Raw genomic sequence first — 23504 nt, forward strand, 5'->3', positions numbered from 1 at the left:
GCAAAAGCCCCCTGGAGGGCTTTGTAGACTGGAGGGGGTCTAGGAATGCCGGGTTTGGCCCAAGAGTGGATCTGGCAGTGTCCAACCAGCCCTCAGGCAGTCACCTCACTCAGAGCCCAGGAGTCCGCTGTCTCCGACCTAACATGGGCAGTGAGATAACTTCCTCCCGGAGTGCAGGGAGCCTGGCCAACCTGGCCTTCCCACCCAGCCCAGTCTGGTTGTCAGGTCTGTGCTCTTTCCTGACCCATACCTGCCAGGTACGGCGGACGTGCAGGTGCGAGCATGCAGGGGGCAGGGCCAGGTAGGGCGGAGCTCACTGTGAGCTGAGGCCCTCCTCCTCCTCTCCCAGGCTTCAGGAGCTGTACTACGAGATCGTGCACGTGCTGAGCCTCATGCTTGAAGACTTGCCCCAGAAGAAGCAGTCCCGGTCCTCAGAGAAGGTCGATGAGAAGTAGCTGGATGTGGGCACCCAGCCACCACGGGCCTCCCGGGCTGTGACCCGCCCCCCATTAAACTAAAATTTTCTGAGTTGACCTCTCTGCAGCTGCTGCTGTGATCATGACATCTGTCCACCTTTGGGCGCTGACCTGCGTCGGTGCCTATGAAGTCTGATTCCTCCTCACAAGACACAGCAAGAGCTTGGAAGTGAGGAGAGAGGAGCTCAAGGCTCACCCTGGCCAGAGGCCACACCTGGGGACTACGCTGGCTTTCCCTTCCCTCGACCCCTGCAGCCAGGTCCCACTGGGCTCCTGGGAAAGCCACCTGGACCCCGGACCGAGAAGGGCCGCCCATGGCCCCATGAGAGGGCCTGGCTCCTGTGAGCTGGTGTGGCTCCACTGGCCCAGGAAGCCCTGCTGGCTCACCTGTGTGGGCACCCCCATGCTGGCAGGCTTACAGCTGTCTCTGTGCACGCAGTGCCATGGAGGTCTCTCTCGGGAATCCTACTCTGCTTTTCTCAAGGCTCACGGTGATAGTGGCGCCCCAGGGCTGCAGCCGTCCCTGGCAGGACTCTGTCCTTACGGAGAGCCAGGAGAGTGGCAGCATCAGGCATTGGGGCTGCTCCCTTCCCTTACTTAGAACTCTTTACTCCAAAGGCAGCCTTTTCCGTGTCATCCCTGGCCAGATGCCTCCCGCAGTTGGCACGGCCCTGGCCCAGCAGTGTTGGAGCCATCTGAAGGCCCAGGTGGTGGTGGTGGTGGGGTGGCTGGCACCCCTTTCTCCCATCTGGCCAGAACAGAGGCCCACCAGTGCCCACTCTGCTCTTGTTTCTGGGGAGTGTTCTTGAGGCCTGTCACCTTGGCAGGGCCTTCTTCTTAGAGAAGTGGTGAGTTCTGGGTCGGGCTGGGGTGGGAGACCAGCTTCTGTTGCTGGGTGCAGAAAGGCCCAGGCCCACCCTTGAGAGGCTGGTAAGTAGAAAAACACATAGAATTGAGAATGGCTGGACAAGTTCCCATAGCGGGGTCCGTGAGCTCCAGCCCTGGATGATGGCACCCCTGAAGCCAGAGGAAGACAAGGGCCTGTGGAAGCCTTTACTATTGTTTCCTGAGCTGTGCTGGGGGTTCCATGATGAGAAAGCCACAGTCTCCTCCTGGCCCTCTTGGTTCCCATGGTTGCCTAGGGCAAGCAGTCATCCAGTCAGAATGGATGAGAAGAAATGTCCTGAGGAAGTGACAGTAATTGTTTGACTGTAGAGAGCATGTGTCCTCTGAGATACTCAAATCGTTTCCATTTGCAAATATTCACACTCAGGACCAAATTGAGAATTGTGTGAAACTGTGCTGAGAAGGATTGCTGTAGAGCATGAGACCCATCGCCATGCCGTAGGGGAGCCCTCTGAGGGTAGGAAGCGTGGCCTTGCGCCTTCCTGGACTGGAGAGAACTCTGTGCCCTGGAGGGGGCCCTGAAGTAAGCGAGGGATGCATCCAGTGCCTAGCAGTGAAGGGGGTGACTCCAGGTTGGGGGCTTCTAGGGGGGCTCTTGTGGGTACAGCCCAGACAGCCCAGCGTGCCGGCCTCAGGCAGTGGCTCTGATTTAGGGCTGGGACAAGTCAGATGTTGCCAATTGTCCACTCTGGATGTGCCAGTGTTGCTTGGGGGAATGTGAAAACACCTCCCCTCCTTTCACTAGGATACGTGTGGGAACTGCCCTAGGCCTCTGTGGGTGAACAAAAGGTTTTAAAAATTCCTCAGGGAGGCAAGTTTGTGAGTACTACGGTTTTAGTCAGGAGGCATGGATTCCTTAATCAGGTGGCCTTGGGCAAGGTGTCTGGTCTTTTGAAACCTTAGCTATTTCTTCTGAGAAATGGGCTGATAAAACTGTTCAGCTACAGTGTTATTTGCTCAGTCGTGTCTGACTCTTTGTGACCCCATGGACTGTAGCCCACAAGGCTCCTCTGTCCATGGGATTTTCCGGGCAAGAATACAGGAATGGATTGCAATTTCATCCTCCAGGGGATCTTCCTGACCCAGGGATCGAACTCACGTCTTGCTCTAAGGATCAAATAAAATGCACCTGAGAGTGTTAAAAAAAAAAAAAAAAAGAAAAGACACAATCAACTATGGTTTGTGCTTCCTGGTTGTCAGCTCTACCTCTGCTATGTGGCCGGCTGCAGTGGGCTGGCCTGGTCAGGGGCTGAGAGGGACAGGGCCAATGACACAGTACCAGGTCGAAAGTATGGAGCTGAGAGCAGGAAGCTGAGGTCAGGAACCTGGGAGTCAGGGAAAATGGGCATCCAGGTGGCGCTGATGCAGGGTGGCCAGACGGCCCGTTGGACTTCAGGGCCTGGGGCCCAGGAGGGAAGCCTAGGCATGGGCCGCAGGGCTGCGGTGTAGAAGGGCACTCTGCCTGGCAGGGCACAACCAGAAGGCTTTCACAGAGCAGGAACTGGGAGAGGGTGATGTGCGGAGGGCTGGCTCAGCACTGCTGGCAGCACACGCCAGTGGATATTTGGCGTCAAGTCCCCAAGCAGCATTTCTGTTTGGCTCTATTTGCCTGCAAAGCAAACACTGGCAGTTTGGAATTCCCACTTGGGCCCTCACCAACTCAAACAGGCTTGGCCAAGGCTTTCAGTTGATTTGCTTCGGGCACAAGTGGCTCTGCTTGCCCAGGCCTGGCTGTGGAAAGCAGGACCCTCCTCCTACCCTCAGCCCGGGGATCCGGCAGAGCTGTCCCCAGATAGCTCGCCTATCTATCTCCATCCTGCCAGCTGGGTAGTTTGGGGCTGCAGTGGGATACCCAGGACCTGGGCTTAACTCTTCTGGTCACTCCCAGGCCTTCCCCCGGCTCTTGTAGGAAGGAATATGGAATCCAAGGCTAGAGGTGTTTGGAAGGTGGCTCGATTATTTTTTGTTTTTTAACTGCTTGTTGATTCCGCCAGCAGGAAGCAGTCTCTATAATATGGAAATCCAGGCAGTGACTGAGACTATAAGTGCTCCTCTTTATTCCAACAGTCCCTAAAAACCCAATACTGATATGCTGGAAACTACACACCTTGATATTTTCCCCAAATGGCGGGTGAGATAGGACACCTAAAACGAACTGCCCTTCACCAGGTCAGGAGAAGGTGGCTCTGAATTCCTAACTAGGCTACTCAGGAAGGAGAGGTAATCACGGTTGATTCTAGTCACAGGGGTTGGGAAATGAGGGAGAAAGGCACTCAGTTAACGGGGTAAGATTTACCAACATGCGCGCACCTCACTCTGCCCCGCACTCTGCACCAAGAACGTCCTCTGTGCGTGGTCGGCCACGTGCAGCACCTCCCTGAGTTCTTGCTCCGATTTCACCTGAGGTTTGGTGCATTGCAGCCCTGGGGGAAAGGGGGAGGCAGGGCTGGAGAGCTGGAAGGAAAGGGGAGTGTTGGGGCTTTCTTGGTTGGCTCCTGGCTTCTCCTCCATGGCAGAGAAGCAGGGTAATGGGACTAGACCTACAGGATAAGAGCTGGGACAGGAGGAAGAAGGAAGTAAAAGCTGAGGCCATGAGTCAGAGGCTCTGAACCGAGACTCTGACCCAGCTGGAGGGGGAAAATGGAAAGGGGACAGGTGGGGACAGTAGGCATCCTTGTTGGGTGAGAACTGGATCCCCAGTGACACTCCTGCAGAGAGGCCATTAATGATGGGAATTATTGAGGGATGATTTTTGGTTGCTGAACTTTGTCTTTTGAAAATGGAGCCCCATGAAGAGATCTGACCACATGGAATTTACGTTATAAGATGGCCATGTGTCATAGGGACCTCCTAGGTTAAAATTGGGATATGTTGAGAGGGCTTTAAAAACACCACTGACCCCCCAGCTGTGATTTGAGGCCTCTAGATGAAGTACTCCTGAGGGTAATGACACTAAGTGTGACTGGCTTTCTGCAAAATGAAACTGAGGTCTCAAAAGGAGGTGTGAAGAGGCCAACGGGGGATGAAAAGTCTGCTGTAAAATTCTTAGGTTGACCCCCAACTTTTGTAATCTGGTAATGGGACAATGACCTCTCACAGCAGAGGCCCCCCACTGCCCCAGTTCAGTATCCTAAGAGCACAACTGCCCCTTGACTTCCTCCCTCCCCACTGGGAGGTCTAGGTCTCCTATTGAGGTCTAGGATTGGGCGTGAGGTGAAAAGACTCTTCAAAACATTCTGCTGGAACAGCAAAGGAGGAGTCCAAGCAGAGATCCAGCAGAGGCTCCAGAGGTACGACCTGTTCTCTTTGTTGGCTGTGGAAAATACCATCTTCTGTTTTATCAGTAGTTCTGTTTCAGATACTTTGACGTACATGATTTGAATCTCATAACAACGCTTAGGTACTTTCATTATTCCCATTAAACAGGTGGCAAAACTGAGGTTCACAGAGGCAATGTACCCCAGGCTGTATAACCAAGAGGGAAGAACCAAGCATTCCTGCTCTAACCACTCTGCTGTGATACTGTGCAACAATCTTCTAGGGAAATGTTATCCTCATCTTATAAGTGGGCAGACAACACTCAGAAAGACTGTTACTTGGTGAGATCATCATTGGAGGGCAGAGTCAGTATCTGAACTCAGACCATACATGGCCCGCTCTGCAGTCTCACAGCAGCCTTGTTCTTTCTTATCAAAGTGATTTTTTGAACTCTAAAAATCAAACCATGATTCCCTCCTGAGCAAGGCCTGCCTCTGGGAGGAGGAGGGGTGGTCCCTCAGACCAGCCTCATTTAGCCAGTTTCCTGGCCCCTTCTTATTGCCTCGTGGAGGCTCTGAAGTCTGCCGGCCCAGTGGGTCCCGACTTAGCAGCCCTAGGAGCTCCGGGGATGGAGAGGGTGGCAGGAAGCAATCAGTGTGTGCAGATGGGTGGTGACTGTGGTGCCTAATCAGGAAATTATAGCCTGGGCAGAAGAGGGGTTTGGCTTAGAAATCACCCTTCCCTGGGTTCCAGTCAAGCAGGCCTAGGGAGGCTTGGCTGGGCTGACGGGACGCTCCGAGCAGGCATGAGCTCAGCTGGCAGGATGAGCCGGCCTTGTCAGGCAGGGCTGTGCAGACCGGCCCCCGGGCCCAGGAGACTGCCTCCTAGGTGGTGATGCTGTGGTCAGTCCTTTCTGGGCCTCTGTCTGCTCCTGTGCCTTCTGACACCTCATCAGCAAGGAGAGAAGCTGTGGGCATCCAGGGGGTGCTTTGGGAGGTTCTTGACCTGCGTCAGTGACTTTTTACCTGATTCACAAATGAGCAAGTGGAAAAGGTGTGAAAGAAGTGTCAGGTGGAAAAACCCAGGTGCAGAACTGTGCATACGTGGACCATTTGGAAAGGGAGAAATAAAATAACACACACACGTTGGCAGTGAGATATTCCAAGTGGCAAATATGATAGACAAAACCTAGTCTTGGCCAGGGCATGGAGATGGCACCCTGTCCACTTTTGGCAGTGCAAAGAGGTGTGGCTTTCTCAGAGGGCAATGTGCATGAGATTTTACTCGTGTGTTCCTATGGCCCAGCAGTTCTGCTTATGAAATTATCCTGAAGAGCCAAATGACAAATGCACCGAGATGTAGGGATAAGATGTTTGCTGTGGCCTGTTGTGATGGAAACACAGCAAAAGAAATCAATGCTCATTGGTGAGGAGACTGGTTGAATTAGTATGAGTCCATACATGTTGCCCTTAAAGTAGTGATTTGTTGATAAGAATAGATGTTCTTGATATTATATGATTGAAAAAAGTGGCTTCTAAAGCTACATGTGATATGTCTTTTATGTAACAGTGAGTGAGAGTGAGTAACATATGTACATGCACATGTGTGTATGCTGAGTGATGTCTGGAAGGATAATCATATTAGTGCTGGGACGGTGGTCTTGACTTTGTCCTCACTCTTTTCTGAACCTTTTGAATTTTAAGAATCAATATGTCTTTTGTAATCAGAAAAAACAATATAGTTTTCATCTTGGAAAAAGTTCTGGGAATTCCCTGGTGGTCCAGCAGTTAGGGCTCCGTGTTCTCACTGCCAAGGGTCCAGGTTCAATCCCTGGTCAGGGAACTAATATCCTACATAACGCATGGTGTAGCCAAAAAAAAAAGGAAAAAATGTTAAACAGTGTGCATGTGTGTGCGTGTACATGTGTGTGCATGCACACCTATGCCTGTGGTGGATGGAAGGGAATTCCAGGCAGAAAGAACTGCAGACACAAAGGAAAGAAGCTGGTGTGGCTGCAGCCCGCAGTGTGAGCGAGGGCAGGGGGAGACTGGGGACATACACTAAGCAGGATCCTAAGGGCCTGGGCTTGGCAATCTGGAAGCAGGGCAGTGACCTGGCCTGTTCTGATCCCTGCTTCCTCTCTGCGAATGGCCTGCTGCCCTGTACCTAGCACTTAAACTTCCTCTATTCTGTCTCCACTTCCTGTCCCCATATCTCCCAGGGCTCTCCTTTGCCCAGCCCACCTTCACTCCTGCACACCCATTCCCATCGCCCTGTCTTTCATGACTCATCATCAGGTCCCCTTAAACAGGAAGTCTTCCCAGATTGCTCTGGTTAGCCTTGATAGCTCATTTTGCATCCTCTCACCCTTGAACTTTCATCCCTGTCCTTAAATCAGACCTTAATTCCTCTAGACCAGGTGAGGAGGGCTGGGAACTGAGAAGTTATGCTGGAGGTTACCTGGATGCCAGTGATAGAACAGCTGACATCAGTCAGCTTCAGAGCCCCAATGTGGAGGGAGAAAGCAGGCAGCAGAGATCCAGGAGGTATTTTGAGCCTGGCATGTCACAGGCACAGTGCCAAACACTACACATAGTTTTTCACATTTATTCCCATTGAGCAGATGAGGAAACTGAGGCTTACAGAGGTTATGTGGCAGTAAGTGGCAGTGCTGCACTTGGGTATGGACAAGCCCAGGTTCTGTTTAACTCTGAAGTCCACACTCTCACCCTACTTGTCTCTGGCTCTCACGCCCCTGGAGGGTGGCTGGGCTGGGCCTGGGATGGGGCCTTGCTGTGCCCATGGAAATGGACTTCAGGGTGAGAGGGTGATGCTGTCTCATCAAGTGGTAGCTTCTGTCCTGGCGGAGAATGTGGGGGCAGTGCAGCAAAGCTGCTGAGGCCTGGGGATAACCTGGCCATTGTCCCCAGTGAAATCAAGTGAGATATTTCCCTGTGGGGCCAGCTGGCAGGAGCACTGAGTAAGAATCTGGTGGGGAGGAGGCTAGGCGTGCTGACCAAGAAAGAGCTTTCCCACTCAGAGATTCTCCAGTGGTAGGAAGTTGGTGAAATGATAAAGGACAATTTAAGCAATAGCCCAACCGAAAGCCTTACATACTGGTCACATCCATGGTTCCTTCAAACCCTGCCAGCAGACTCCAGGAGGTGGCAGGCAGGTCCAGTGCCCACTGACAGAAGAGGAAAGCTGGGCTCCAGAAAGGGATAAGGAGCCCAGGCCAGGGTCTAGAATCCAGAGGGTCCCGGGCCTCCCCCAGGCACCTCCCCCAGCCTTGGGCTCAGGGGGCATTTTTGCCTTGATGGGTTGGGCCAGTCTCTGTGAGCCTGGGGGACTTCCCTGGGGTGGCCGCCACGGGAGACCGGGGAAGCAGCAGCAGCTTTGGAGGTGTGGACAGCAGGCTCAGGAGGAGCCATGAGCGGTGTGACCAGCCTCAGGGACCAGCCTCTCTGACTCAACAGGAGTGCTAGTTTGGGAGATGGAGGAGGGGTCCTTTGCCACACTGTCCTGTGTGTGTGTGTGTGTGTGTGTGTGTGTGTGTTTTGTCTAAATATATCGTTTATTAGATCAAGTTTGCCCAAAGGAAGAGAGAGGTGTGTGCGTGAAAAGGCTAGAGTAAGGGTGGGGATCAACATCCATTCCAGTGTGTCCTGGAAAGTTCCCAGAGAGGCCACAGGAGGGAACAGTTTGGGGAAACCCTCATGGGCCCTGCCACAGCCTGGCAAGCGGCAAAGTGGCCGGCTGCTTTGTGGCTGCAACGTCTTGGAGGGTTTGCCAAGCACTTTCCATGAAGTCACTGGGACGTTAAGCCCTTGGTTCAATTAAATGGGTTAATACGCTTTGTCTGATTCTGCTGAATGCTAATCATATAATGTGATAATGGTGGTAATGGCGCTCTCAGCCGCGGTCATCACACGTGCCGCACCGTCCCAGGCACTCAGGGAAGGCAGAGCTCACATTCCCGCACACTCAGGCCTCATTTTCCACTCGTAAAAGACCATTCTTCAAAGCCTTTCCAGTCCAACTCCCTATATCCATTTTCGGGACAAATTACCAACACTTAAAAAAAATTGGTGCATTTTGTGTAAAAGCCAAGTCCAAATGACTGTTCCTTTCCCCTTTGTGTTTTGAAACTTCACAAAGAGAGAGTGGGGGCTGAGGGGGACACAGGGGACGGGGAGAAGAGGCAGGAGGGCAAAGAGGGAGAAGAGAGTGTGAACGAAGGAGGGAAACAAGCCTTCTTGTTTCAGTAAAAATGTATTTCTGGAATGATGTTTCAGTTTACTCAGGCAGAAAAATTAGAAATGGTGTGCTTATTAAACAGGCTAAGTAAGCATGACTATTTTTAGTAGTGCAGTAAAACCTTGGTAATTTGGACCTCTTTAATAAAGATTCCATGATCACGCTGGCTGGCAGGCACACACGGTGTGTGTGTGTGTGTGTGTGTGTGCACGTGTATGTGTGCAGGCAAGGTGAGAGTGTAAATAGGCTGCTGAGTTGGAGGACTGAGGACTGGAGGGACAAAGGGGACAGGGTGGGTGCCCCACTTACGAGAGCCTTTTTAAACTGAGTTCTCTCTGCTTCGCAATACAAGCTCATTACAAAATTCTTCCCTCTGAACACTCCTCTTGGCACCTACTAATTTGACATCTGTTTAAAGAAGAAAGTATTTGAAAACAAAAATTTTCATTTCTGTCAAAATCTGTAAAGATTTACTTGACACCACCTGTCATTACTGGCCTGTTCCCCCTCCATGTGTGAGACTGAATCCCGGACGTTGACACTTCATCCCGGGGAGGTGGTGACTGACCCCTGTAGGGTAAGGACAGGGACCTGTAGGCAGAAGACCACTTGCTGTCCTGCAGATCGCAGTTTCTTGCACTTTAAAAATAATATTTGATTCATCTTATCATGACTAAAGTAATAAACATGCTCAGTGCAAAAAAACTTGGAAAGGAAACATGAAAAAAAAAAAAGAAATCCTGTTTCCCACCACCCAAAGGTAGCTGCTGTTAGCACTGTGCACATCCAGAAATTTCTCTGTGCATGTATAAAAATAAAAATGGTACCATACATATGTAATGTTCTATAGGTTGCCTTGTTTAGTGTTTTGGCAGAGAAGCTCAGTTTAAAAAGAAAAGGCAGTGGCAAACCTATTATTTAATTTTATGCTAAACTTACAGCAAAGTCATCAGCCCCACTTACTTTCTCTTGGCCGTATAGCAGACACATAATAGGGACTTTAATGAGGTCCCAGTGTTCTGCTGCACAGAGGGATGGAGGATAGGGTGGGGGCCACATGGGGCTCAGCTGTAACGGGCCTCAAAGGGTACCCGCTGAAGAGGGTTACAGGGAAAGTTCTTCTAGCAAGCAGCAGACTGGCTCTGGTAGTGGGTTCAGCCTCCAGGATTCCTGGGTACCAGCCTCTGAATGCCTCTCTGGGTAGGCAAAGGCATAAACACAGATACACTTAAAAAAAAAGTTTAAAATGCACATAGCATGAAATTTGCCATTTTAACCTTTTTTAAAGTACAGAATTCAGTGACATTAAGTACATTCATATCATACTTATTGTAACCATCACCATCGTCTCTCTTCAGAATTTTTCATCATCCCCAAATGAAGCTCTATACACATTAAACAGGAACTCCCCCTTCCCCTCTCCACCCTTCCCCTGGCAACCACCATCCTCCTGTCTGTCTACCTCATAGAAGTGGAATCATACAATGTCTGTCGTTTTGTGACTGGCTTATTTCACTTAGCACAGTGTCTTCAAGGTTCATTCATGTTGTAGCGTCTGTCAAGAGCTTCCTGCTGTTTCAAAGCTGAGTAGTATCCCACATTTTGTTTATTCGTCTGTTGATGGAAGTGGGTTGCTCCTACTTTTAGGCTATTGTTAATAATGCTGCTATGAATGTGGGTGTATAAATATCTGTTTGAGTCCCTGCTTTTGTTTCTCTTTGGTATATACCCAGAAGTAAAATATCTGGGTCATATAGTAATTCTATGTTTGTTTGTTTTTTTAAAAAGAGATCGTTGTGCTGTTTTCCACAGTAGTGCCATTTTACATTTTTACCAGCAATGCACAAAGGTTCCAATTTTTTCACATCCTCACTGACACTTGTTATTTTCTGCTTTTTTGGTAAGAGCCATCATAATGGATGTGTAGTGGTATCTCCTTGTGGTTTTCATTTACATCTCCCTAATGACTAGTGATGTTGGGCATCTTTTTGTGTGCTTATTGGCCATTCGTATGTCTTCTTTGGAGAGATATCTGTTCAAGTGCTTTGCCCACGTTTGAACTGTTGTTGTTCAGATACACTTTTAAAAGCAGTGCTTGTGCTGAGTGGTGGGGAGTTGAATGGGTGAGAGGAGGAAGGAAAGAAGCAAGAGAGGAGAGAAAGGACTGGGGAGAGGCAGGAGGCCAGGACGTGTCATGTGGAGTAAGACATAAAGGAAGACAGCCCTCCTCTTCTTTTATTTAGCAAACCCTTCTTCGGCACCAGCGGTGCGCAGACACTTCTCCACACGTCACTATCCACACCTGTTTGCCGATACATCCTGGGTCTCAGGGGCTGCAGTGACCCTGCCGAGTGGCTAGCACCCTGCCTCCAGGAGGCTGTGCTCACAGGGGTTAAGCTGTGGACTCCGTCTGCAGTAGGACAGGCTGGGATCCAAAGCTCTCAAGCTGGAGTGCCTTTGGATACCCCGAGCCCCGGCTTCCTCATCTAAAAATGAGGCTCACGAGATAAATAAAACATGTATAGCCCACAGCAGGGGACGGTGCAGAGGAAGGCGTGGGGCCATGTGACCAGTCACCCAGCGCAGCTTTCATCTGCCCTCAGCCTTCACCCTGCTTCGCAGGCAGCCTCCTGCCCTTAGACCTGCTCCCCTCCAGTGTCCTGATTCACAGGCCCACAGGCTCCCCAGCCCAAGGCTGGGCTCTGGGGCTGTGCCCCCTGGGGGCCCTGCAGCCTCTCTGTCAGTGGACACCAGCTCTGGGCTACACTGTCAATTGGGAGGCAAGGGCCAGGGCCCGGTGGAGAAAGAGCACTGGAGTGTGAAGACTGGGGCTTCTGTGGGGAGAGGGGCAAGGAGGCAGGTCAGCATGGGCTGTGGGAGGAAGCCTGGGAAGGCTCCCAGAGGGAGGCGGACTGGCGGCACCCATATAGGAAATGAGAAACTCATAACATCGAATGGGAGTTTGGATTTAATGGTTGATATTCCAGGGCCCTGCCTTTGCCAGGAAACTTTTCTGTGTCCTGCCTGCCCACCCCAGGGCTTCCTCAGTCCCGGCTGTCACCTGTTCCTCCGCTTTTGTCCCACAGAGCTGAGTGAGCTCAGTGAAGGCAAGACCTGGGGTCTTTTCCTCTCTCCCAGAGGACAGCTGAGTCCAGCCTCTGGACCTGAATTATAATTGTTTCCCTCCTCCACACCCCACCCCTCACTCCTCAGCGCAGTACAAATGTGCTTCCAGTCAGGAGGGTGTACAGGGCCGTGGATGGCACCTGGGCCCCGGGCAGAGGGCAGGGGTGCAGGTCCTGGCCCTTTTCTCCATGAGCTGGGCCATCTTGGATGAGCTTTCGGTTCTCTCTGAGCTTCAGTTTCTCCCAGTGTAAGACTAGCAAGCCCTTCCCTGCTGTGAGGAGCGAATGCTTGTATACTACCTAATTCTTATACAGTGCTTGCATGGGGATGCAGCACTCAGTCAGGGCCTGATTGGCTGTTGGTAAAATGAAGTTGGCTGTCGGTAAAATGAAGTAACACAAAAAGAAGTGTTTGGGCGTCTTCATCCCCCATTGCAGGGAGCCCTTCGGGGAGAATTCTGGGCGTGTGCCCCTCTGTTCCTGACGCTCATCTCTCAGAGTGCTGACTGGCCCAGCCCATGTTCTCCTCCACATGCCCAGTGGACAGCAGGAATTGGGCCTGGTTCCTCTGGGTCTCCCAGGGTGTGCCCATGGAGTGTGGTGGGAAGACTGGACCACAGGACAACAGACTGGGCTCCGAGGGGTGGGATGGAGTGGGGAAGGTGGGGCAGGTGGGGGAATCAGTAGGACTGTCAATCATGACTCACGTTCATGGCATTCAGTGAAGCCTGAGGGAAAACCAAGGTGGGTCCTAAATGACATTTTCAGAAATAACCTGTTGACGAACTTACCAAAGCCCCAATAATGTGGAAAGTGGGGGACAGGGCCCTCAGGAGAAGAGGCAGGACAGCTCACTTTAATAATAACAATAGCATCTACAATCACAATTCCATCAAAAGCAACAAATTATTGAGCACTTACTATATGCCAGCAGCACAGATAATACTTTATGTGCATGATGTCATTTACTCCTTTAGACAACTGTGTGGAGTGATTGTTGTTATTCCGTTTCACTAATGAGGAAACAGCCTCAGAGACCTTAACTCTGTTGCCCAAGGCAACTCAGAGGTAGAGCTGGAACTCAAACTCCTGCTTTCAAAGACCACAGCAAAAGTTCCCATGGATGCCAGAGCCAAGTAAGCACCCCAGGAGAAGGGAGGTCCCTGGGCAGAAAACCACCCTCATTCTCATTTCCCAGACTCACCCTCTTGGTGGCTGAGGCCCTGTTACTATCTTACCAGGGAGCGGCAGCAGGCTGAGGCATGTGGAGTGAAGGGCCACCTAGAGCCACCTCCAGGACTTGGACTCCTCAGGCAGTGCCCCCTGCAAGGCAGCCTTTCCAGCTGTGATCCCCCTCCCCCTCCAGATGACTCAGGTGGCCCAGATGGAGGCCTGCAGTCTGACTGTGGCCGTAAAGCTAGGGAAGGTGACTCAGTTCCTTTCCCTCAATGACCAGGCACTATGGGGGTTACACACAGTGGCTCACCCAACTCTCCTTTGGTGCCCATTGTGCCTTCAAGTCAGTGCTGGGCACCAGCCTCTTGTCCCCCAATCCCTAATTTATGGCCTAAGCCTGTAGCAGCCCTTTAGGGTTCACTTTGTTAGGATCAGGTAAGAACAAGTCTGCCTTGTGTTTTCTGAGGGCCAGTCCTATGTTACTGTGGCCACCTGATGCGAGAAGCTGACTCATTGGAAAAGATCCTGATGCTGAGAAAGATCGGAGGCAAAAGGAGAAGGGGGTGGCAAACGATGAGATGGTTAGATATAGCATCATCGACTCAGTGGACATTAATTGGAACAAATTCTGGGAGACAGTGAAGGATAGGGGAGCCTGGCATGCTGCAATCCATGGGGTCACAAAGAGCTGGACACTTAACGACTGAACAAGTCCTATGTTGCCAGCAGAAATTATGATCTCTTTAAGATCAGACAGCATCCCCTGCCCCTGAAGTTGTCCATGGTAAAGGGCATGTAGTAGCCTTGTGCAGAGTGGGGAGTGACAGGGTTTGAATCCACTCCATCACTCCTACTGTATGAGCTCTTTAAGCCTCTGGGGCCTCATCGGGGAGAGGGGACAATGAGGATCCTTCTTGCAGGGCTGCTGTGCAGGTAAGGATGCTCATCTACGAGAAATGCAGGGGGCTCTAGACCCCGAAGGGCCCAGTAAATGATAATACTTGCCACTAAAGACAGAGATGGGGTCACCTCCACTGGAAAGCCTTGCCTGGCTATCCTGTTTGAGGCAGGACTTTCTTTTTTTTTTTTCTTCTTACTCACAACACCCTGTTCTTTTTCTTCAAAAGCACTCAGCTCAGTTTGTAATTATACATGTTTGTTTACTTGTCCATGAGAGCAGGGACTGTGTCTGTTTCCTAGTTCTCCATCCCCAGCACCAGGGGCAAGAGTGCAGTAAATGTTGAATGAACCTCCCCAGTCCTCTTCAGACAGAGCAAGACTAGCACTTTCTGCCATTTCTCAGAGGACTTGGCTCTCAGAACCCTGCATATTCCTCAGCAGTCCCTCCAGAGATGACCCTGCAGCTGATGTAGCTGGGGAGAGCTGGCTACTCCCTGCAGCCAGAGTTCCCTAGGTCAGAATAGCTGGGTGGGGCCCAAGGCTGGGTCCTGTGCTCACCTCTGCCATGGTCCCTGATAGGACAGTGGGGTCGTTCGGCTCTTGCCTCTCCTCTCAGCTGAAGCTCTTTGGCCTGTGGCCCCACAGCCACATTAAGTCTCCACCAGAGCCCCTCTTCGGCCCTCCTCTCACCTGAGGCTGAGCCTGACGTTCAGAGGGGCCTCTCTGCCTCCCACTTCCCTCTAGTCCCACCTCCTTCTAGGTCTCCCCTGCCTCCTGCCCTCAGCTGAGACCAGGGCCCCCTGGCCTTGGCAGATGTGTGAGGCGGGGAGGCACTCTGAGTCCAGATGTGATTGTGTTTATGTTTCCAGAGAGTGAGGGGTCGGAGCTCTGGACTGGAGCCGTTGGGGGAGGGGTGGTCTGGCTCCAGCCCCCCGCCCCAACCTTCCCTTCCCCCACCCCCCTCCCCCAGCCTGTGTATCTGGCCCTGGCCTTCTCAGAACCCAGCACTCCAAGTCCTACAGCATCAGGCTGAGCCATCTCGCAGGAAGGACCCTCCTTACTCCTCCTCTGAAGGTGAGAAGACCATGGAAAGATGCTTGACTTTGGAATCCGTGTGACCTTGGCCCACTGCATAGTGTGATGGAGCCCTAGTTCCATCATCGGTATAGTAGGGCCAACACTCCTGACCTCAGAGTCAGTACTGACCCGGTCTGGGAATGTGTGCACAGGGCTCTCCAGCTATTAACCCATGACGAAGCCCATGGCCATACCCCATCCCCAGCTAGGGCTTGCCTGGGCCCGGCCCCAGGGCATTGCCCATCACAAGGTGACTCTAAAGCAGAATACCAACCCCTCCTTCCTCACCCGCTGCAGCTGCAAACATTTTGTTTTGCCATTAGAAATGACTTACTTAAGGGAAGCAGAATTTTACAGGCAGTTTACAGGCTGGTCTTGTTCAGTAGTTTCCAAAAGTGGGGGAGGGTGGCGGCGCTGGGAGCCACAGATACGTTGGGATGGAAGGGAAGTGAGAAATGGGTTGTGCGTGGTGGACACTTTCACCGGAACAGCCATATGCCCCTGGGTGGGATTTCGATGTGGAAAGGCAGAGGGAGGCCCTGCCTAGACTGGCGGATCCAGCACCCTCGGTCCTCCCGAACAGCGAGAGCAGAGCTCACAGTGCGGGCACCGGGCCTATGAGAGAAAAGGCAACCCCAGGCCTAAAGAAACTCTTAGCGGCTCCCACCCCAAGGTTCCCGGCAGACAACGTCTGCGCACCACCCTAAGAGGCTGAAAGGGCATTCAGACCCAGCCTGAGAAGAACCTGCAGAATCTGGCGGTCGGGCCAGGCTGGGACATCCCGCGCAGCGCGGGAGGCAGAGCGGCTCAGTCGATTGATTCTGGGGCGCGCGTGCTCGGAGACGGAGTTGGTAGCGCCCAACCGCGTCCTCAAGGGAGCCGGGCTGAACAGGCCATGAATGGTGGCGGGGAAGTGGGGGTAGGGTCCTCTGGCGGGGTCGGCCTCGGCTCTTCCCTCCTACCAGCAGAGCCCACGGGGGCCCATTTCCCTTTCTACCCGCCTCCCTTCTCGACCGAATGAAGCAGTCAGGGCTCGGCAGTGGTTAGCACGCTCGTACTATGGTTTTTAATAGACGTACATGGACAAGTCGATATAGACAGATTTATAATTCTATACAGTCAGTCCGACATACACAGGGACGCTGTAAACAGGGGCGCGGGCCGGAGAGCGGGTGTGCAAAGTGGGCGCGGCTGGGGCCCTGGCCGCGCCCCGAGCTCTCCCGGCTCGACTCTTGCACGGCGGGCGGTGAGGAGGGGGCTCTTCGCCGGGAAAGGGGGGCCCTTCCTAGCCCCGGGGGGAGCCGAGCGGAGGGCCTGGGTCTGCGGCGAAGCTTGGGGGCTGGGATGCTCGGAGACAAGCACTCAGCACACTCCCGCCTCGACCGCACCGCCAGCTGCCGCTCCTTGGCCTTAAAATAGGACTCCGGGGCACGGGGCAGGCGAGGGTTCCTCGAGGCGCGCTGGGGCCATTAGTACGGCTCCGCGGCGAGTTCCCGACCCTGGGCTGGGTACCATCATCCCCGGCTCAACGCCCGCTCCAACTTGGATCCGGATCGAGCTATAAGGTATGCTCAGCCGGGCCCAGCTCGGAGGGGGCGTCTTGGTTCCCACCTGGCCGGGGCCCAGGCTTGCCTGGGCTCCGCGCCCCAGTTCACAGGCGCGGCCGCTCAGTCTGGGTCCAGCGCGGCGGGAACGCGGGCCACGGGGGCGTCTCCTCCGGGCCGCGGGTCTGGGCGCTCGCCTCCCGCGCCGCGTCCCCTCCGCGGAGTGGCCCACCTGGGCCCCAAGCGAGCGAACGTGCACCACCCGCGCCATCCCGAGGGAAATTGCAACTCATCCGTTTTTTTTTCGCGGCACTTTTCTCCGACGTCTTTTTTTGTTTTGTCTCGTTTTGGAGGGCAGAGTGAGGTCCAGGAAAGCAAACACAAAACCAAGCCGGAGGTGGGGAGGTGGGGAGCAGAGGGTGGCTCAGGAGCCAGGTCCTCCGCGCCCGTCCGGGTCCCGGCCCCGACCCCAGCGCCGTTCCGGCCGCCGGCCCGCGTGGCTCGGCTGGGCGGTCAGCTGTTGTACTGGCACGCATTGAGGCCCGAGGCCGGGCCCTGCAGGCCGCCGTAGCCGAAAGACGAGTGCTGCTTAGACTTGAGCCGCAGGCTGGCCAGGCTCGAGTTGCACGTGTCCCGGTAGACGCTGTAGGGCGAGGCGGGTGTGCCATACGGGCAGGCGCCCGGCGACATGGCCGAGTTAAGCGAGGAGCCGGTGAGGTTGTTGATGTTGTTGAGGCCCGAGTTGGGCATGCCGGGCACGGCGCCCGGGCCCATGCTCGAAGGCATGGTCATGGAGGAGATGGAGCTGGGGGCCGAGAACATGGACTGCGACGACAGCGGGCTCATGGAGTTGAAGAAGGTGAAGCTCTTGGTGGAGAGAGGCGCTGGCGCCAGGCTCTTGGCGGCCCAGTTGTTGTAGGAGTACCCCGCGGCGTACACGTCGTCGTAGGGCTGCACCAAGCCGCTGAACTGCGGCACGTAGCCGCCCTTGCACAGGTCCAGCTGCTGGTTACGCTCGCGTTTCCGCCACTTGGCTCGCCGGTTCTTGAACCAGACCTAGGCGAGGGGGACCGAAGAAGGGTCAGGGCTGCCGGGCGGGGAAGGCGCCCCCACCGCCCCCGCCCCACCCCGAGGCTCCAGCCCGCTTCCTTCTCCCCAATACCGTTTCTTTTCTTCAATATTTCCACCCCTGCCTTCTCCCCATAATGGTTCCTTTCCTGTCCCCAGAAAATATTACTAGTCTTTTCTTTTTTTCTGATCTTTATCCTCTTCCCCTAATTAAATCCGGTTTCTTCTCCTAAGGGGGGATCCTCTTTTGTTTTTTTTTTTTTTTTAAATAACAAATATTTGTTTTCTTTCCTCCTCTTCTCAACCAGGTCATCTTGTTCCTTCTCCCGTAAACGGTTCCCCATCTATCTCCTAAATACCCCGTCCATTTTCTTCTCCAACAACAAAGGTAGTTTTCTTCCCTGCAACATAGGACCTTGCGACTCCTCGGTCTATTTTTCATTCCTCAGATAGTCTGTTTCCATCTTTATTGGTAATATTTGATATTCTAATTTCTGTCCCAAATGTTTATTTTCATTTGGTCCACCCCGATATCTGAACCACTTTTTTTCTCCCTCAGACAGTCCATTTTTCTGTGTTATCCCCCATTTCTGATCCTTTTGATTCTTCTCCAAATATTTATTTTTTTCCTTCTTTCCAAATATCTGACCCTCACTGTTTTCTCTTAAATAGTCGATTCTTTATTTTTCTCAAATACTTGATCCTTTTGCTTCTCCCTTAAATATTTAATTTCTTTCCTGCCACCTAAATATATGCCAAATATGTTTTTCTGCAAATATTTAATTTCCTTTCACTTCTTACTAGTTTCTCTCTGCTCTCCCCCTCTACTTTTCCCCACAAAATTCAGTTAAGAACCTCTTTTCTTCCCAAATCCCAGTCCTTGCCCTGGGCTGTTCCCCCGACCTTTCTTGCCGGATCCCTGCATGTCAGCCTTCTTCATCCCAAGCACTAACATTGCCTGATTCCTTCCCCCACCCCACCCCTACCACCATAAACCGGGGGGCAGGATTAGTGAGTTCTGGATTACTGAGCGCTGTCTTCACTCCCTATCCAACTGGGCTGGCCAGCCTGACTGAGGTGGGGTGAGAGCTGAGGTTATAGCAGGGAGTCTGTGGCCCCGGTGGGACTTTGGTTTAGTTTGGGACGTGCTCCCAACATCTGATTAAATGTTTGCAGTACCCAGAGAAGAAATTACTCTCTTGCTGCTCTGGCAGAAAAGCCATGTATTCACTGGGAACCGAGGGGTGAGAAGAGCGAGTGTGCAGTCTAGTCTTGGGCTGAAGACCTTAGATCTCCAAAGGGATTCCTCCTGAAGCTCACTCATCCACCAGATTTGTCGCCCACCTCCCACCTGACCCCAGCCCTACAGGAAAGGGCATTAGGGAAAGGGTTCAGCTACAGGTTGGCTGATGACTGAGAAACAGTCAGGTGGAGAATATCCTGAGATCGTGAATTAGCCAACTGCGGATGGGACCACTGCCCCAGGAAGTTTTGAGACCCCCAAGCCTGGGCTCTACTCAGGCCTCTCTCAGACTGCCAGACAGGTTCTGCCTTTCCGTTTCGTTTTTGCGAGAAGGCACTAGCGGCTCTGAGGTCCCCAGCGACGGGGAATCCTCGGCACAGTCTAGGGTGGTAACGTCCGGGCGGGCGGGCTCTGGGCTATACTGGGCAGGGGAACTTCCCTTGGGGCCACACGCCTTTGGATGGGGGCTGCGGTGGAGCCAGAGGGTCAGGTAGGATGTGGGTCAGAAAGATCCGAGGAGGCAGCAGCCGTTGGGCGCTAGCACCAAACGGCTCAGCAGCAGCTGGGTAGACAGGGCCTAAGGTGGAATCTCCTCCGGTGGAGGGAGGGAGAAGGTCTGACTGTTGGAAAGAGTGTTAGTCTGGGCGCGGGTCTAAGCTTTCAAGGTCTGCGCTGGGCCGGCTGGCAGCCTTCTGCGCGGGTCCCCTTAAGCGCACACCCCGCGCTCACCCTCACGCGTGGCTCGGTGAGGTTGGTCCACACGGCGATCTCCTCCCGCATGCTCATGTCCGGGTAGCGGTTCCTCTGGAACGTGGCCTCCAGCTCTTGCAGTTGCTGACTTGTGAAGTGCGTGCGTTGCCGCCGCTGCTTCTTCTTCTTGGCCGGGTCCTCGGCACCGCCGCAGCCCGCGCCGCCGGCACCGCTGTCCTCGGGCCCCTTGGGTTCCCCGCCGCGCTCTTTTTCTGAAGCAGGCAGGATGGGGCGCCGGTCACCGCGGGTTTTTGCCCTGTTGCACCCCGTCCCGGCTCCACCGAAGCGCCCTCGGTCAGCCCTGGCGGCCCGCCCTCCCACCAGGGGCCCTGGAATTGTCCCCTCTGGAAAGAGCCCTCTTGTGCCTGGTTCGTCAGTAGTCACCTTCTGGTCAGGCTCGTCTGGGAGCAGAGCCCAGGAGTTGGAGCCGCGGACCAAGGTTCCCAGCTGGGCAGGGCCTGCTCTCACCGCTCGGCACACGCTGGAGCCCTACTGTTGATGCCACCGGAAAATGCACAGTTTTTAGGGCTCTTGGGGGTTCTAAATCGGAAGAGATCTCTGCTTTTCTGAACTAGGATCAGACTTTTCTAGCTTGAAGCTAGGGGATCCCTGGAGTCAGAGCCAGGCGGTGGCCTGCACGTTCTTCTCCCCGGCCCGAGCCGGAGCCCCACTGAACCGGGCAGGCACAGCACAGCCGGTTTCTCGGCCTTAGCTCCAGGCCTCAAGTCCCAAGGCCCAGAAAATCCCTCTGGCGGCTGCCGGGCAGCCCAGACCCACAGACTCTGTCTAGGTGACCTGGGAGCTCTAGTCTTGCTCTCTCAAGCTACACAAAACACAGTCAAAGAAACATTGAAACATAAAGAAAAAGGATTTAAAACCAAAACACTGAATCCCAGAAAAGCTAACAGCTCTATGGGTAAGAACACAGAAAGGGTCAGAAACTCTTAAAAATAGGCAGACAGAAACACAGCGAACGCAAATTGAGAAGCCAGAAACCTCCATGCAAACACACTCCTAACTAAATACAGTGCTGTACGTTTATAAGCTCCAGGCAGGCACAGGCATTTATTTATCTGGGATTTTTAAAAAATCAACGTAGTGTTGTAGATAGATTTTTTTAACCCCTTCTGGATAATGCCCTTCCCCAGGTAATTTTTAAATCCCAGGGAAATACAACACTATTGTTAGGTAACTTAAATTCCGCAAGTACCACCACTGTAAGTGGATTTTGAGAAAATCCCGGAGAAATGCGCCATTTTGGATTGACTTTTTAAAATCTCTTGAATAATGTAGAAATTTTAATTTGAAAATGTACCTAGAATAGCAATTCTTTCTACATCGAAATATACAGTTAAAAATTTAAATCTATTCTCATAGACCTTTTTTTTTTTTTTTTTTTAAAAAGAGCAATCTGTAATTATATATTTCTCCGGGCTTTTAAAAATAAAAACCAACCAAAGGCCACGGTTAAAACTTTTGAAAACAAAAGTACCGTCCAGCGTTGATTGTTTTTTAACCAACCAAACAGAACCTCTCAGAGAAAGTCACTTAGGGATGCAAAACAGAAACAAATAGAGATTACAAACGCGTAGAGAAACACTCAGCGGTGGATTAAGAAATGAACGCAGAAGAGGAGCCCAAGGCCCGGGGAGTGGGGAGCTCAGCGGCGGCGCCGAACTAGGACCGAGAGCGCCGGAGCCGTGCGGAGACCCGGGAGTCCGGGCAAGGCGAGGGACTAGCCTCGGTGCTGCCCGCGCCGCCCACCCGCCGGTCCAGCAGTTGCTGGGGGGAAAAAATAGCTTGAACTCCGACAAAAACGCAGCGCGGAAGGAGACGTGCCTGAGCCGAGTCGGAGCCCTGCATGGGCGGCCTGGCGGCTCCCGGCTCCCGCGGCGCACGTGCGGCGGGGATCCTTCTTTTGGGGGGTCCTATATCCGAGCCGGGCGGCGCCTCTTGGCCCGCTTGCCCTCGCTGTCCTCTCTTTTCCTTTTACTTAAGGTTGTTTTTCTTGCCCCCAGTTTGCTTTTCTGACTTTGCCCGCCATACCTTCTCTTTGGTTTGCCCCTTTCCAGTCAGTCGCCCAGTCTGTCGGGGTGTCTGTACTGTTTCTCTGGGCACTTTCTCTCGCCCACCCGCCCATTCCTCTTTGATATGCTCCTCTCCTTCGGTTCCAGCGCCCCCCTGGACAACCAGTTGCGCAAACCTAACTTTTCTCCCCGCTCTATTTGCTCCTGATCGAGAGAGGCTGTCATTCCGACCTTCCGGTTGTAGGTTCGTGCAACGGCCGGTCACTTGGCGCGACGGGACCGCGTGGAAGTGCCTTGGGAAAGCACTAAAATTTCCGTTTCATAAAGCGCGTCCATGTCCACGTTCATCGTCAGATGGAGAACGGGAAAAGGCAAGGTCCTGACGCTCCTGGGGCGTACAGCGAGCCCGGCTGCGGGGCGCGGCCCTGCTCCCGGCTCCCCGCGCCAGGGTGGTTCCGCGCGCGTCTCGCGGGGAGCCGCTCTTACCTGGTAGCTCCGTGTCGGACGACTCGCTGGCGGAGTTTTCGAGAGGCTCGCGGGGGTCGGCCGTGCGGGCTAGGTGGAAGGCGGGCCCCATGTCGTGCGGCGGCGGCGGTGGCGGCCGGAGTCCCTCTGGCAGCCGCTCCAGGCTCATGCCCCCCTTGAAGGCGTCCATGGAGGCGGGGACCGAGGCGGGCGCTCCGGGGGCCGGGGCTGGGCGCGCCCGGCCGCCCCGGCAGCGACCTGCGAGGACAAGAGCGCAGCCCCTAAGCGGCTGCCCCCCAGGGCTGCCCGCGCCCGCAACGACGCCGCGCTCGCCCCATGGGGCGCCCGGGGCTGCGGGGCCAGGCGGGCGGCAGCGGCAGCGGTTTCTCGCGACCCGGGGGCCCGGCTTCGCGCTCCGCGCTGCGCTCCCGCCGCTCGGGCCTCAGCCGCCCGCCCGGCCCCGGCTCCGGCTCCCGATCCGGGGCCGGTTTCTAAGGCTCCGGACGGCGCCGGCAGAGTCTGTCTTAAAGCGACAGCGCGCACCGCCAGGTTCCAGCAGTCCCTGCGCCAGGGGTGGTGGGTGGGGTGGGCCTGGGTGGGAGGGGGCTGGGAGGGAGGGAGCCAGCGAGCAGGCGAGGGAGCGCGGGCGGAATCCAGCCCCGAGCCGCCCGCGCCGCCGCGCCCTCTCTGCCGCCCTCCCTCCCTCTCTGCCCGCCTCGCCCGCGCCCTCCCCCTCCGCAGCCACCTTCCCGCCGCCTCCCCCCTCCCGCGGCCTCGCCGCGCCTCACCCTCCTTCCCCGGTGGCACGCCGAGTTCTCCCTCGGCCGCACAAAAGAAACGCATCTGGCTTGCAAGTCCCGCGCGGCTCGTGCCCACTTCAAGCCCCAAATGACTTGTTTCGCTCAGAAATCAACTCCTGTCTGGGCCGCCTCGAAGTTCCGAGCCCCCGGCGAGAACAGCCCGCGATGAGTGAACGTTCACCGAGCAGGATCCAACCGACCGGGCGCCTGCGAGTCAGCGCCAGGGCGGGGGCAGAGCCCAGGGCTCGTTCCGGCAGCTCCCAGCGGCGTCCTCATCGAGGGGCCGCGGCCCCTCCTTCCCCGGCCTCTTCTCCCGGGACCCGAGCCAGGCTGAGTGACAGCAGCCTGCGCTCTAATGGGCCCCCGGATGCTGCCTCCTAATTAGCTTGGACCCTCTCCCCCAAGGCTGCTTCTCAGGCCTACCCCCTCTGC

General features: G+C 54.4%; 2 protein-coding genes across 3 annotated transcripts in view; one reads left to right on the forward strand and one right to left on the reverse strand.

Moving 5' to 3' along the window:
• The window catches only part of CATSPER3 (cation channel sperm associated 3), a 31423-nt gene extending 28879 nt beyond the window's left edge, over positions 1–2544 (forward strand). For both annotated transcript variants that reach the window (XM_020908008.2, XM_020908010.2), the window contains exon 8: positions 350–2544. In XM_020908008.2, the coding sequence (XP_020763667.2) occupies positions 350–455 (106 nt within the window). In that variant the 3' untranslated portion in view covers positions 456–2544. The remainder of the gene's footprint in view (positions 1–349) is intronic.
• A 14327-nt stretch (positions 2545–16871) lies between these two features.
• On the reverse strand, positions 16872–22462 carry PITX1 (paired like homeodomain 1). The gene is made up of 3 exons (XM_020908087.2): positions 22294–22462; positions 19760–19992; positions 16872–17775 (listed from the first exon to the last, which is right to left on the reverse strand). Exons 1-3 carry the CDS (start codon positions 22460–22462, stop codon positions 17233–17235), a joined length of 945 nt encoding a protein of 314 aa, XP_020763746.1. The 3' UTR covers positions 16872–17232.
• Positions 22463–23504: the final 1042 nt, after the last annotated feature.

Source organism: Odocoileus virginianus, chromosome 3 (genome assembly GCF_023699985.2).
Source record: "Odocoileus virginianus isolate 20LAN1187 ecotype Illinois chromosome 3, Ovbor_1.2, whole genome shotgun sequence".
NCBI lineage: Eukaryota > Metazoa > Chordata > Mammalia > Artiodactyla > Cervidae > Odocoileus > Odocoileus virginianus.